We start from the raw sequence: 16,281 nt of genomic DNA on the forward strand, positions 1-16,281 counted from the left end.
AAGCCCTATCTGGTGTTTCTCCTCAGACAAAGCACAGAGGACAGTTGTGGGAGTTATTGAAGCAAAACTCTCCCAGCTGGCAGCTCTTCTCCAACCAAGGTCACCCAGATACCGAGGTGTTCTCACCTTCACCATTCCTTCCTCTTGGGGTAAATGTAAAGCTAAAGCTCACATTTCATTGCTGCATTCATGCCTGGAGAGCATCTGACCAAGTTTAAGCACCTTATAGTCTGGATGACCTATTACTGAGTTTAAGCACCTTACAGTCTGGATGACCTATGACTGAGTTTAAGCACCTTACAGTCTGGGTGAGCTGTTACTGAGTTTAAGCACCTTGCAGTCTGGGTGAGCTATAACTAAGTTTAAGCACCTTACAGACTGGATGACCTATGACTGAGTTTAAGCACCTTGCAGTCTGGGTGAGCTGTTACTGAGTTTAAGCACCTTGCAGTCTGGGTGAGCCGTTACTGAGTTTAAGCACCTTGCAGTATGGGTGAGCTGTTACTGAATTTAAGCACCTTACAGTCTGGGTGAGCTATTACTAAGTTTAAGCACCTTACAGACTGGATGACCTATGACTGAGTTTAAGCACCTTACAGTCTGGGTGAGCTGTTACTGAGTTTAAGCACCTTGCAGTCTGGGTGAACCGTTACTGAGTTTAAGCACCTTGCAGTCTGGGTGAGCTGTTACTGAGTTTAAACACCTTGCAGTCTGGGTGAGCCGTTACTGAGTTTAAGCACCTTGCAGTCTGGGTGAGCTGTTACTGAGTTTAAACACCTTGCAGTCTGGGTGAGCCGTTACTGAGTTTAAGCACCTTGCAGTCTGGGTGAGCTGTTACTGAATTTAAGCACCTTACAGTCTGGGTGGCTTGTTACTGAGTTTAGCACTTTGCAGGGGAATGGCCTGTTACTGCCATTCCTGAGCATGAAGATGACTTCTTAAAAGGAAGTTCATGCTGGCCTCGCCCTTCACGGATGACTCTTTGCCTCAGGAGCTGCTCAGGAAATTCCCACTCATGAATGAGAGCCCAGTCCCCCTGGGGTTCATTGACACGGGAGCTCAGGTTACACAGCCCAGCTGCCTGCTGGCAGTGACACCAGTAGAGAAAGAATGTGAAATACGTCCTTCCCCGCCCCATGGTGCACTCCTCCCAGAATGTCCTCTGTGTGTATGGGGCCCTATTCTGAACCATCGAAAGGAGTGTCAGCTGTGCATCAGCTCTTTAATCCTCAGAGAGATGTAGTTGGAAGTGAAAATACAGAGTGTGACATGCTCATGTGCAGTATTAACGTCTACCAGTGATTATGGGTATGAGCGCTGTGCGGCAACAGGTGGACTGCTTTTGACATCTGTTTGACCTTGACACACCAGTAAAGTGGGTCAGGGTCAACTTGGGTGTCCTGTTATGCATATGAGGCACTCAGCCGCACTGAAGCGTGCCGTGGGCCTGAGGCAGATCGGAGGTAAGCCAGGTTCTTGTTCACCACCAGCAGGTTCTTTTAGGTAAATGTCAGAGGTTCCCAGGAGTGGGAAGCGGGTTAGGGCCACCACGTCTCAGACCCAACGTGTTATATGAGCTGAACTGTGTCCTCCCCTGAAATCCATATGTTGAGTCCTAATCCCCAGGACCTCTGGCTGTGACGGATGGGGTCTTTACGAAGGAGAGAGGTTAAATGAGGTCATTAGGGCAGGCCCTGGTCCAGTATGACTGGTGTCTTTACGAAAAGACGGTCTCAGGACCCAGACACACAGGGAGGTGCCCATGTGACGACAGGGAGGAGATGGCCACCTATGAGCCCAGGAGAGAGGCCTCTGAGGAAAACCAGCCCTGTGGCCACCTTGATCTTGAACTTCTAGCCTGTAAGGTTGTAAGGAAATAAATGTCTCTTGTTTAAGCCTCTCAGGCTGTGATACTTGTTTAGGCTGGTGAAGAAGCTGCTCACCAGCTCTGTCAGCTCGGTGCCCCCCAGCTCTGTCCTCTGCTGTCCCACCACACCTGGGGCAAGGTCCCTGGGGAAAGGGAGTTCCAGGGTCAGCTTTCCCCAGACAGAACCTGCAGCTTGTATCCTCTTCACTCCCCTGCTGTGCACGCATCCTCTCCCCCGGGTTTCTGTGCTTTTCTTGTTTTACCCTTACTGGCTCTGTCTTGTCTCATCTGGTCTGCCTGTCAGACCTTGTGAAGGCCTCCAAGACCCTTGCTGCTAACGCCATAAACTGCTGAGTGTGCCGCAGGGGTGATGCCTCCCAGAATCAATGCGCAGATAGCTTCTATTTCTAGACGCTCATCGGAGAGTCGTGTCTATTCCTTGCAAACTTAGATCACTGTAGCATCCATTACGGGCGTCTCTCAGCCGTCACAGAGCAAATGGCTCTGCTCACCTGCCATGGATCGGCCACCCGCTTCCTTCTCCGGACCTCGCTGTTCCTCAGGGATTCTTGCTGGAATCATGGCCCTCCGGCATGGCTGGTGTGGATGGGTAAACGCAGTAAGCTCAGGGGGTTTTCGCGTAAACTGCGGAATGCTGTAAAGCTTTTAATGGTACCAGAGAAACCATAAGAAGTGGAAGTTCATTTTTTTACAAATCCTCGGACTTCTTCCCCTTTTCTCATCTCCTTTTCTTTGTTGCTTTATCTCTGTTGCCAGAGTTAGCAGGTGAAAATGCAAGACGCCCAATTAAACTTGAACTTCAATTAAACAACTAAATGAATTAAACAATGAAACCAGATCATTGTTTTATTATAAATAGGATGCAGATATGGAAATAATTATACTAAAAATGTGTGTTGTTTATCTAAATTCAAATTTAACCGGGCATCCTGTATTTTAGGTGGCAACCTTATCTATCTCTCAGTATGCTTTCTTTTGTGTGTTTCTCCCCTATTATCTATGTATGCATTAGATAGATATATAGATATAGATGACATATAGATGTAGATATGGATATAGATATAGATGATATATAGATATAGATATGGATATATATGTGTGTATGTATGTATAGATATAGATATAGATATAGATATAATCTTCCTCACAAGCTTTACTTATCTGTCTTCCCCCCTGTATACCCACCACACACACTCCTCACCTTCATTTGTATGTATGGGGTGGTCAAACATATTTCTCTTCTCCCCTTCTTCATTCTTCCACATCCCTACCTGATTATGTATGTTCCTTATCTATCTTTAGAAACTACAGTTTTTCCCCTCCCTAAATATTGGTCCTACTAAAAATAACTTGGTTTCCCTCTTCCTTTAAAATATTGAGAAGTAAAGCACTTGAGCATCAGTTATCTTTAAGGAGGTCATTCTTAGCCCCGTTATTTTGATTTGAGTTTTGTTATTTTTATTTACATTTATCCTGCCTGCCTGGGTCACTGGCTCTTACTGCAAAATGGCCTTATCCCTTTGGAAAGAAGGTGGATGGGGCAGATACCTGTCATGAAAACACCTCATAGGCAACGTAAGAAGCTTAAGGAATAAATGCTTTTCTCTAACTTTCATCCCATTTTATTTTCCAAATCTTGAGTTCTACCTGTTCATAGGCATAAATTACGTTAACGTCTATTTTGGATTTGTTATTGTTGTGTGTGTTTTGGGGGGTTTTGTTTGTTTGTTTGTTTTTGCAAATCTCTATGCTAGGCTGTAATCCCAAATGAGTGATAAGACCATGAAAAGATAAGAATACAAAGTGACTTGTGCTCAGTGCAGCCAAGAACAAGGAGAGTGGGTTGAGCCAGAACTGAGTGATAAGGGACTTCCGTCCTTCCTGTCTTCCTCAGTGGGCTACGGAGGGGAAGCGCCCAGGTCCCCTCCCAGGCACTGACTGCTCTCACTCTGCACCCAGAAGCGCCCCCACCGCGCCGGGCGCTGGTCTGGGACACAATGCAGTTAAGCTTTGCTCCCTCCCAACCCAGCATTTCAGAAGCTGGACCCAGATGTCTTTCTTTCAGAAAGAACGGTGGCACTGTTTCTCCCAGTTATTTGAGAAAAACATAAATAAGTGAACTTTTTTAAATTACTGTGCTCCACCTCCTTCTACCAAAAGTTGACACAGCCGTCATTTAGAACTCTGCTTCCGCAACTTTTCCACAGAACTTTGTGGCTGCAGATTTGTTTGTTTGTTTATCTAATTTATTTGTTAACAAAACAGATCAAAAGCTCTGTACAGGGGCACCACTAGTTCAGTGATAAAATACACCTTCCAGGCCCAGCGCTGGAACCCTCTGTGGGCCATTGGTATGATCTGGGGCTTCCCCTCTCCCTCCACCCCGTACCTTGACTTCAGTAACTAGAGTGCTTTAAGATTTTTATTTAAAACATCTCTATGTTTTAAACACTAAACACTAGGATGTACCTCTGTGCGGGTATATGATATGATTTTTTTTTTAAATAGGCTTTGTTTTTTAAAGCAGTTATGGGTTCCCAGCAAAATTGGACAAAAAGTAGTTTTCCTTATTCCTCCGGCCTCCACACACGCACAGCCTCCCCCGCTATGAGCATCAGATGTTCCATTAAGACTTACATCTTCTGTTTTTTTAAAGATTCAGCATCTTCGAAACCATTCCTTGGATGGCATTGTTACTTAAAATGAACAGAACAAGTACCACAGATCGGTGGAATTTTTAAATGCGATTTTAAGAAAATGTTGATGTATTCACTTTTGTAGCATCTTACGTTCCTATAAGGTAGTCAAACTTTCTGCCAGTACCAGTACTGTCGGTTCTTAAAAAGGAATTAAAGAAACCAAAGATTGGAGGAGCAGCCGGCCTGTCAAAGGCAGTTGATGATGATTCTCTTCTGTTCTTTAAGGAGTCTCCTGGGCAGTCTTCAGCCTAAAAGGGCATGGCTGTCATGTTGTCCGGAGCCTGGTGGTCCTTCCATGTCCTGTCCCTGAGCTGGGCTGGAGGCCCTTCCTCTGCAGGGCTGACTTCTCTGAGCTGCCACGGAGGCAAGGATCCATGGATGCAGAGGAAGGACGCTGGATGGGGATACATCTTAGTCTTCAGAAGCGTTGGTTGGCTGCATCAGCCTACACCACTGACTGCATCCAGCCTCAACCAGCGGGCCTAATTTTAGGAGGTCTCAGACAAAAATACAGTTGAGAGAAATGAACTAAAAATAGCTCCCTCTTTATTCTGTTACAATTCACTCCCTCTGATGATAGGCCTGCTTCGTCTAAGCTCAGTTCTTTCCCTGTCATAATTGTCACCAGGCCACGTGGACGGTTACTAAAACAAGGAAAGCCTGCATTTCATGTTGATTCATGGCAGCTGTCCTGACCTTCAGTTTATTTCTGCTCTCCTCCAGAATTGCTGGCATTCGGTTCAACAGATGCTACTGTATTTTTAATTTTAAGGGAGGCTTTGAGGTGGGCCCTTTTATTAAAAACATGCAGGAATGTCATGAATCAGAACCTGTTGTATGAGTCACGCTTTGGGTGCTCCAGTGGGCCCCGTCCGTGATTCTCATGACAAAAATATTTTTATTTCACACTGTCTTTTCACGTTAAAGAACTTATTTTATGTTAGTGATATTTTTGGCATATGTGTTATATCTAAGATAGTGTTTATTGTATATCAGTGACAAGTGAATATAAAAAGTGGTGGAGAAGCCAAAACCAGTTTGGCTCAGTGAATAGAGTGTCTGCCTGCGGACTGAAAGGTCCCGGGTTCTATTCTGGTCAAGGGCATGTACCTTGGCTGCGGGCACATCCCCAGTGGGGCGTACAGGAGGCAGCTGTTCGATGTTTCTCTCTCATCATTGTTTCTGACTCTCTGTCTCTCTCTCTCCCTCTCTGTGAAAAATCAATAAAATATATATATTTTTTAAAAAGTGGTGGAGGATCTAGGAAGGTGGTGGGAATTAGAGATACATTCTGGAATTAAAGTTCATAGCAGGTCAATTTGAGGAGTTTCACAATGCCAAGGGTACGATGTAGGGCAGCAGTTGCCAACCTTTTAGACTTCACGAATCACCAGCGGTCTGCGGACCACTTGTTGGTGACCGCTGATCTAGGGAGTTCTTGATTTTGAACCTGGTTGACTAGAAGGATATTGCTGCTATCCCTGCCACAAGAGCAGTAACAGGTGTGTGTGTGTGTGTGTGTCTGTCTGTCTGTCTGTCTGTCTTTGGTGGGTGCTGTGGGGGAGATAGTGAGTTTGTTTGGGGCGTGTTGGTAGGACACCTACATGGAGATGTCCAGCAGCCAGTTGGAAGCATGAGCCTAGGGCTGCAAACTCAGCTCCTTCCACAGTGACCTATCTGTGCTGCCTAAATGCCAGCAGGTCCAAAGATAGACGGAGCGGATTCCAGGTCTTTCTGCTCTGCTGGCACATCTCAGAGTCTTACCCAGCCAGTAATATGTGGAAGTGTCTGGCTTCCCCCTGGGCTGTCCCACCCATGGCAGAAGCACGGTGAACATTTGTCATTGAAGGATGGGAGCATTCGCCTCAGTCAGGCAATGCTACAAGGATCAGAGGAAGAGCATACACTTTTCCGGAAAATTGCAGCATGGAAATAATTTTCTATATTTACTTATATTTGATGTAGGCCCAAGAGTAATGACAGAGTTGTAGAGCACATGTGCTGAGCAGTCAAGTCGGAGGCCGAGGGCCCCAACCCAGAGAGGTTTGGAAGCGGGTTCCGGGATGAGGAGCCGCAGACCCAGCGGTGCCAACAGACCCTTTCGGGGCTGTCCTTGGGCGGAGCTGTGGGCCATTCTTCTCCAGGAGCCAATCCGAGTTCAGCCCAGAGAATTCCTGTGCATTCTCCATACAGAGGACCTAGAAAAGTGACTGTGGGGAGGGAAAGTCTATATCCATCTGCATTAGTATCCAGAATAGGTGCGCTCCTGTGGAAATATCTTCACCTTCCTAGAAATGTTGGAATTCCCCGCCCCCTCTTGGCATTTTTGTTGCCTTCGTCTCCTTTCATATTTGAGCGATGTCCATAGTCCTTATCCATTTCAGTCAACCGAGGGCGGCCACGTGCCGAAAGCCCTCACCCCTCCCGCAGCCAGCAGGGGGGTGTGAGAGGAGATAGGGCTGGCACGTGGGAAGAAAGAGGTGGGCCGGCAGCTTGGCCCAGGGAGGTGGGTTCTGTGTTACCTGACCAGGGAGGGTTAAGGACAGGCTATTTACAGTTGGAGGTATCAGCCTCACAGCGTAGGGTTACTCTGTGCAGTTTCCATTCTAAGGGCTCACGGTGCACCCCTTGCCAAGACGGCGGCTGGCTCATGTTTAGTTCACGAATCAGACTCCAGCACGCAGCTTTGGGTGCTCCTTGGGCCACAGCCTTCCTAGAAGCATCTCTCTCTCTCTCTCTCTCTCTCTCTCTCTCTCTCTCTCTCTCTCTCTCTCTCTCTCTCTCTCTCTCTCTCTCTCTCTTTTCCCCTCTTCCCCCCCCCCCTTCCTTTTTCTTCTGGTGCCCTTCCCACCCCCTCCTTCCTGCTCTGCCTGTCACACTCTTTGTGAGGCAATGTCTACCCTGGTCCAAGCCAGAGGGCAGTTGGACCACTCCCTTCCCCCGGCTGCAGGCTTGCCATGTATTTCCTGGGTGTTTCACCCTCCCCAGCTTCCTGGGTGGCGTTATTCCTAAGAGGCCATCTAGAGACGGACAGCCTGCTTTGCTCTGGGCCCCATCTGTCAACCGGGCCTCATACTCATAACTGGAACCTCCATCAAGGGGCTGTCCAAGGGCCCTTTCAGTGAATTCACGCATGTAAGATGCTTGGAACAGCGCCTGGCACACACAGATGTCTTCTCGTCGCCCTTTGTCATTGCCGTTGTCATTGTCACCCTTTGCACGGTGCAGCCTCCCTTCCCAGACTCCAGAGCCGCCTGCATGTCACAGGAAAGAGGAGGAGCCAGTGAGCCCTGGTTATGTCAAACGGAGGAGGGAAAGGAATCAAGATTTCAAGCTTGGAATGAAAACAGTCCTGCTGTGGTCATGAGCTAAGCTTGATATAGTTTACACACTAATCTGCTGGGCAGGTGGGAGTGGGCACACACGTTTCTTTTTGATGGGACTTTTTGTCTAAGAGAATAAAAGATAGGAAACCTCCCCCGGATGCGGGGCACCGTCCAAGCCATGTGTTATGTACCAGCACCTCCCGCCTTCTGCCAGGCCCTACCCTTGTCGCCCTTGCTGACTGTTGTTGTTTTTGTTGTTGTTTACAAGGCTGTACTTTCCAGATCCAGGGTAGGTTTTAACATTAGGTTTTCCCATAATTCCATTTTAGTCTTATAAGCCTAGGAATAGTGGCACCATCAGGAAAGAGAGAAAGGAGCCGAACCGAATTCTCATTTCTCGGGACAGTGGCCAGAGGATAAAAAGCGTGAGGGCGCGTGGAGAACCGGGGCGTGGCAGAGCCTTAAGGCCGCAGCTTCTCTCCGAGGTCGGTCTGAGCGGACGGATGGCAGGGACCCAGGGGCGAGGGTGTCTGTGAAGGTAGTTTCCACAAAATATGGATAAACTGTTCACATGGTTTTTAAAAAAACAAAACAAAACAAGACATGCTGATACTAAAAGGGGCATGGCTTCATTTTTGCACTTTGCATGCTGGGAATTTCCACTCACAAAGAAGGGAAACACCAGTATGTAAAGCTATATTATCTGGCCAGACCTGAAGAGTGAGATAGAAAATGACAAGGCACTTGGGGATCGTACAAGGAAAAGATCAGTTGAAGAAGTTAAAAGGACAAAAGGATTTTTCTCAAGTAAATTAATTCTCTTTGATGTGAGGCTTAAAAAAAGAAGTAAATGCCTTGGCAGGTATGGTGAGGCCAGGGTTGGGGGTCGGCAGGGGGGTAGGAGTGGTCATAGAAGGGGCAAAAGCATGAGCACAGGCTTGCGAGTGGGAAAGAAGCACGTGAGGAATCGACAGCAGCTTAAACTCGGCAAGAAATATATGATGAGGTGGAAGGATCGCTTGGGGCAGGATGGCTGAGTCCGTGACTTGGGGATGGAGAATCAGACAGCGGGTGCTCTCAGTACAGCCGTGAGGGCAGCCTCCAAGTTACTGGGATCCCGTTGTGGGACCAGCTCGGAGGCTCAGGTCCAGGAAATAAATAGTGAGGAATAAACATATATATACATGTAGGAGGCAGCTCTCTGGTCTAGGTAACAGTCCATTGGAACTTGCTCTAGCAGAACGGAGCCCACAAAAGCTTGTGTGGAATCCCCCAAATTGTCCCGCCTCACAACGCTAACACGGAGGAACGGGGGAGACTTTGCAGTGATGCTTTGGTTTCTCATTTTCGGGGGGAAGAAGGGAGGGAGGGGAGGGGTTTGGTGGGTGGATTTGCCTTGGGAAAAGTGTCCAGGAATGGCTTTCTCTCCCTCGATTATATTTTTAGTAAAGGTGCCAAGAATCGGTATTTTCATAGAATAAAAGCCCGGGGTTTATTTGGAAATCTTCAGTTTCCTGTTTCTGTATCCTGTTACCACAGTAACAAGACTGCTTAGGATTGTAGGTTTTTAAGAAGTTTTGATTTAATAGTGAGTAGCTATTGCAGATGGCAGGAACCACTGTCTGTGTGCTCTAGTGCTCCGTGTTCAAATGAAAGAGCCCTTAGCTGCCCTTTCGGTGAGCCTGCGTTTGCATGGCCACCTTAGCCCTGAAACTCCTTCTTTCCCACCTCCCAGGAGAGGACTGGAGGACACACAGTCATGCCAGGGGAGGAGAGCCCTCTAGTGGAAAGCCATCCGGGCCCACGGAGAGCAGGAAAGCAAGCTGAGCAGTCACGGAGGCTTGTTAAATTTAGTCCTGTGAGTTGGACTGCGTCATGCAAACGTGACGTGCCTTGCCACGTCCTCCCACTGATTTGGAAGGTGTTTATCCACAAACCTGTCCTGTGGACTCATCGAGAATATCCTGAGACCTGTGCGAAGTCAGGAATCTGTCCGAAAGCATAACCCTGAGGACGTACAACGTTGTTCACAGCCCTTCCCGAAAAGCCTGGGTGGGCTAGGTGGAGTGGGAGGGTGAATTCTGATATGGAGATGACGCCCCGCAGGTCACTAGGGCTAAGCGTGCTCCTCTCCAGTCTTTACGCAGAAGAACGCCCCTTTCTCACTCTGCCTTCCTCGGGGCCAGCACCTGAGCCGGGTTGTGACGTTCATTTTAATTCATTTTAATTCATGGTGCTGGTCACCTTGCAACTAGGAAGAAAGTGACAGAGGACATTCTCCCTGACCCCTGACCATGACACATGTCTGAGATTACAGGGCCAGGTTCCTGAGAAGATGTTCCTACCCTCTTGGCTAGGGTCATGATCCTTCTGATGATCCTTTCTTCCTGTCACTAATGATTTATGAACCACCTTTTAAAATAAAATTTAAAAATCTCAAAACTTTGCAGTTTAAAATAACGTAGTGATTCTAATGTTTTATATGTGTGGGGGTTTCAAGCATGCTATGTGGGAAACCCCCTGTGTGCATGTGTGTGCTTACATGCATTCCTGGGAACGATGGAGCAGTAGGGTTGGGGTGCCTAGCTCAGACCTCTACTGTTGGCCATGAGCCCTTCTCAGGAATTCAAAGGGCTTGTCTCCCGGCAATGAGAACCGACTCTGAACTTGTGTCCTTCCGATTCATCATGCGGTAGTCGGCCAGGAAAATGCTGACTCAGCACATTTTAGCTAAACCCACAGTTGACTTCATTTATGGCCTCAAAACCAGTTCTTATTGAGACACAGTGGGCCACCCACAGCAGGGAGGATGAGTACCACGCTACTTAGTGCCACTCAGGAGAATAGCCCAGGGCACAACAGGGCCACAGGACCACCTCCGTCATCAAGCTGGGCTCAGCAAAGGCGTGGTCCAGAGGGCACCTGGGACGCCGGGCAGCGATCACCCAGAATCCCGCAGCCTGGGTCAGGAGCATCCAGACTGACGCTCAGGCCTGCATGTGGCCTTAGCCATGAGGAGGAAGAGGGCCTGTGACTTAGGCTTCCTTGAGACTTATAGGGCTGTGAGCCCAAGAGAGTCCATGCTGGGTTCCCAGGGAGAGGAGTGTGGGCAGCAGGAGCTAAGTGTCCACCGCGTCCTGTGGGTAAATGCTTAGGACCCAGGTGGGACGGCCTTAGGAATGGTGGGGGCAGGGCAAGCAGGCGAGGTGGACTATGGAGGGAAACCTCACAGCAGACAGGACTTTGGGCTTCTCTGCACATGTTCCGTGTGATTCTAATTGCATCCCTCCCCCTCCCTTCCAGGCGAGTACAGAAGCTTCCAGCTTGAGAAAGGCCGATCCCAAAGGTCGAAGTGCACTGTTGGCTGACATCCAGCAAGGAACTCGCCTTCGGAAAGTCACGCAGATCAATGACCGCAGCGCCCCGCAAATCGAGAGTAAGTGCGCACGTGGGCCAGGACTGCCCCTAGCCTCGGGAGCATGGGAGCTCAGACAGACACCCCCGGCTCGCTCAGGGCAGGGGCCTCGTCTGTTACCAGGACAACATCGGACCCTCTCAGGCCTGCTCGGTGTGCAGGCCACATGGGAGAGTCATAGCTTCCCTCCAGGTGTGCAGGCAGTGTGTGGGGCATCCTCAGTCATCACGCCAGTGCTTAAAAATATCACAATCGCCGAAACGGTTTGGCTCAGTGTTAGAGCGTCGGTCTGCGGACTGAAAGGTCCCAGATTCGATTCCGGTCAAGGGTATGTACATCGGTTGCGGGCACATCCCCGGTAGGGGGTGTGCAAGAGGCAGCTGGTCGATGTTTCTCTCTCATCGACGTTTCTAGTTCTCTATCTCTCTCCCTTCCTCTCTGTAAGAAATCAATAAAATATATTTTTTAAAAATATCACAATCATTATAAAATACATAGTCTGTAACATTCACCATTGTAACCATTGGAAGTGTTCGATTCAGTGGCATTTAAACATTCACAGTGTGATTGCAGCCATCGCCTTCTTCTAATTCCAGAACATTCCATCACCCCGGAAGGAAACCCCGTATCCATCAGCAGTCACTCCCTTTTCCCCTCAGCCCCCAGTCCCTGGCAACCACTAAGTCTACTTTCTGCCTCTATGGATGCTTTTATGGAGCAGCATGTTTTCAAGGCCCATCCATATAGCAGGAACCAGTCTTTCATTCCTTTTGATTGTTGACTAATACTTCATTTTAGGATATACCACTTGGTGTTTATCCCCTGTGGGGTAACATTTAAACTTGGTTGTGTCAAAATAGTCCTCAAACTCAATGAGAGAAAACATAGAGTCTCAACATTAAAAAGTGCAGAGTTTCTGTTTGGCACAAGGGAAAAGGTGTATTTGGTATTCCCTCACAGGCTCAAAGGACTGAGTTTTCTATGTCTTCTAGAATATGAGAGGGTGAATGGAGCCCTGGGCTCGGGTCAGGTGACTTCTGATTCTGCTACTGGGCCAGCCAGGGAACCTCTTCGGGACTCAGTGTTCTCACCTGCAAAATGGGAGAGAGAATAATACCTGCTCTTTTTCGTATGTGTCAGGATAGTGGAAGGCTGAAATAATATATGTGAAGCTGTTTATCAATGCCACGTATTATTATGTCTTCACCCATTTTTCACTGGTGAGCATGATGTCAATTCTCAAAAGGTAGTCCCAAAAATATAATTGTATCTAGTATCTATAATTATATATGTTAACTAGAGGCCTGGTGTACGAATTAGTGCATGGGTGGAATCCCTCAGCTGACCAGCAATGTGGGCTGATCAGGGTCCATTGGGGCTGGCCAGCTTGGGGGAGGGATCCCAGGAGGTTGGCCAGCTATGGGAGGTTGACTGTGGGAGTACACTGACCACCAGGGGGCAGCTCCTGCATTGAGTGTCTGCCCCCTGATGGTCAGTGTGTGTCATAGCTACCAGCTGGTCATCCTATGGTAACAGTCACTTAGGCTTTTACATATATAGGTACTCAAGGATAGACAAATTAAGAAATCTTTCCAACAGTTACAATAAAAGTCTAGTTTCTGGCTAGACCCGCTAACTAACTAACTGGTTAAGCCCAGTGAACAGAGAAGTTCATTTTGTAGGAACACTCGCTTCCTAATCATTGCAATGAGCAGGTAATAGAAAATACTGGTATTTAGAATAATCTGGCCATGTTTGTCCACCAGTGGGCACTCTGCCTTCATTTCTCCACATTAGCACAATAGCCTTAGGTGGCCCTGGTTTTCTGTCAGGAATCCTTGTCTAAGCTGAACGTCTCCTCATCGTATGTAGATGGTATCACACGCGTCTGAAAGGCTGAAAGTAGTGACGCCTCTCCTCCAGGTCCTTCCGTAGATGGAAAGGTGCAGGGACAGGTGCAGGGCTGGGGCAGGAAAGGAAAAACGCTGAAGCACAAGACATTGCGTGGCTTCACTTCCTGCCTGCAGTTCGGGGCCAGGCTCCGAAGGAAGTTACAATTACTGTCTGCATTAAATCTGCGGGTTCTCCCTGGCTGGTTCTCCCACAGCCACAGTCAAGTTGAAAACAGGACCAGCCCTGCACCAATGACGTTTGGGTTTTCTCATCTGAGAGGCATCGCTGGTTCCTCTGTTGGCATCTACTCACCGGCAGTGGACAGACCCCTGGGTTCCAGTCACTTTTCAGAGTTCCTGGTCCTTTGGTAGACCCAGCGAGGGCAGCACACAGACCCGGGCATCAGCCTGCAGGGCATCAAGGCACAGGGTGCTTGGGAAAGATGCCGTCAGGAAGGGTAGCACTGCAGATGAGCGGATGACGGGAGGCTGTCCCCCTGGCAGGGTCTGACCGTGGCCCGGGTGAGAATTGGCGGCTCCACTCTGCTCACAAGTCCTGTCTACTGGTCCCTTCTCTCTGCAGGTCCTAAAGGAGCCAACAAAGAAGGAGGAGGTGCTGCAAACTCTCGAGGAGGGAGCACGCCCCCAGCCCTGGGAGATCTGTTTGCTGGCGGCTTCCCTGTGCTGCGACCGGCAGGCCAGAGGGATGCAGCAGGTAAGGAGGCAGCTGGACTGGCTCTCTGGTGACCTTCGTCTCCTTCGCCTGTAGACCCGCCTGGGCCACCCTTCCCCTGCCAGTGAGCGACATGTCTTCAGTGAAGAGCTGCGGTAGGAGATCATGCCTTTGGGAGCCAAGCACCGCAAGTTTCCAAAGCCCAGAACTGTGTGCGAGGGATCTTTTAAATCACCCTTTTGTTTAAATCCTCCTCTTGTAGTAAATGAAGGATGACTGGCCATGGTGCACAGTGTTTAGTGATGGAGTGACTGTGGCCCAGACTGCGAAGTACAGGCAGAAGGTGTAAATCACGTTAGTGGCATCGCTGTGGCCTCCCTGGCAATGAATGAGTCATAAAGAGTCTCAGTCACTGTAGTAGTTAGTATTGCTGTGTAACAAAAATGCCCTAAACCAGTGGTCGGCAAACTCATTAGTCAACGGAGCCAAATATCAACAGTACAACAACTGAAATTTCTTTTTAGAGCCAAATTTTTTAAACTTAAACTATATAGGTAGGAACGTTGTTATTAACTTAATTAGGGTCCTCCTAAGCTGGCCTTTGCTAAAAACTCAAGGGGCCAAAGAGCCGAATGTGGCTCACGAGCCACAGTTTGCCGACCACTGCCCTAAAACAGGGGCTTTTAACAACCATTTGGTTAGCTTTTGATTCGTGAGTTGGCAATGCAGGGTGGTCTCAGCTGGCCCCCTTCTAGTATCTACGGTTGGGGAGGTGTCTCTGTTTATCTTATATCTTTGGTGCCTCAGCTGGGACTGCTGGCCGGACTGAGCCATAAGGTCCCTCACTCTGTAGCAGGCTGTTCGGAGTTTGTTTTCATAGTGGTGACAAGGTCCCAACAGAGAGGACAGGAGCATATAAAGTCTCTTGAGGCTTAGATTTGGAATTGGCATAGGATTGCTTCCTATTACATCCCCTTTTCCAAAGCAAGTCCCAAGGCCGGGCGGAAACAAGAGTGGGGAAAGACGCTTCATCTCTTGGTGAGAGGAGGTGTAAGATCACATTTAAAGATTTTACAACCAGGAATGAGTGGCTAATCATTTTTGCAAGCAGTCTACCAGTCATTTGTGTCCTAGTGGAAGTCATGTTTTTAAAATATTGCATTGGAATTAGGAAAATATATATTTACTGTGTGCAAAAACTATGTTGGTTTTGTTTTTTTTAATAAACGCAATGAATTTCATATCGAGCCCCCAAAATTCCTGGTGTAGAATCTTCTACCGTGTGACTCTGCTCACTTTCTTTTGGGCTCTGTGGCTGTTTGGCATAGGGATGCATTTGCTGCCGTCACCTATTGATAAAGTGCAGCACAGACAAGGGCTGTAGGATGCTTTGAAATCCATTTGAACCTTCTCAGAGGCCATTTTATTTAATCAATTTTGCTGAGTGTTTGTCAGACAAGAAAGCCCCAAGGTCATCCTGAGACCTGGCATTCTTCTGCGCCCATGTTTTTTCAAACTTCCTTCATGGTGTCAAAGAAATATCGTTTGGGATATAAAAATTCCACTTGTTTCTCTTCTCAGAAATAAACCCAATTAGCTTATAACAGGGATCAGACTATTTCTACTTGTCTCCAGTAGGACACACACGTCAGGTGTTTGAGCCACAGTATGAAGTGGAGCACTGATCTCTTTAGAGATCATGATGACATGACTAAGGATGCTGGCAACAGGAGGGAAACACAAGGTCAAGACCAATAGGTAGATGCATGGGCTTAGTGTCATGTCAAGGTGAGATACCATGGCTCTTCTCTCTCAAAACCCTCCCATCGGCCCCCTTGTCATTCAGAGAAAAGGACTTGGGCCTTGGCTGTGTCTCTGGTCTTCTTGCCTCCCATTCTTGCCGGCTCACGCCCTGCACTCCAGCCTCACCCTGCCCTCCTTGCTGTTCTAGCATAAACCAGGTATATTGCTGCCACAGGGCCCTTGCACTGACTGCTCCCTTGGCCTGAAACACTCCTCCTCAGGTGTCCACATGGCTCACTGTCTCCCTTCCTTCAGATCTCTGCTCATGTGGCATCTGATCAGCCTATCAATGGGGCGTCACTCATCATCCATATAAAATTCGTCCCACTCTGTCATTCTGTAGCTCCTCTATTTTGACTTATTTTTCTTGTATTACTTACCACCATGGGACACATTATACATTTACCGGTTTATTTTGTGCCTTCTCTCTCGAAGTGTGTTCTCTGTGAAGGCAGGAACTGTGACCTGTTCACTGCCTTAAAAATGCCTGGCACGTAGTGGGTGCTCAGTAAATATCTGTTGAATGAACAGTGTGAGTGGGCAGTATGGTTGCTTGGAGCCATCAGGACCAGAGAGCACAGTACC

At 48.2% G+C, this 16,281-nt stretch overlaps 1 protein-coding gene across 1 annotated transcript in view; it reads left to right on the top strand.

Annotated features, from left to right (window-relative positions):
- The window catches only part of WIPF3 (WAS/WASL interacting protein family member 3), a 47,906-nt gene that overhangs the window by 23,915 nt on the left and 7,710 nt on the right, over positions 1 to 16,281 (top strand). Inside the window, exons 3-4 of the mRNA XM_036453768.2 lie at positions 11,217 to 11,349; positions 13,804 to 13,935. Of these exons, the coding sequence (XP_036309661.1) occupies positions 11,217 to 11,349; positions 13,804 to 13,935 (265 nt within the window). The remainder of the gene's footprint in view (positions 1 to 11,216; positions 11,350 to 13,803; positions 13,936 to 16,281) is intronic.

The sequence above is a fragment of the Pipistrellus kuhlii genome, unplaced genomic scaffold (genome assembly GCF_014108245.1).
Source record: "Pipistrellus kuhlii isolate mPipKuh1 unplaced genomic scaffold, mPipKuh1.p scaffold_m20_p_26, whole genome shotgun sequence".
Lineage (NCBI taxonomy): Eukaryota > Metazoa > Chordata > Mammalia > Chiroptera > Vespertilionidae > Pipistrellus > Pipistrellus kuhlii.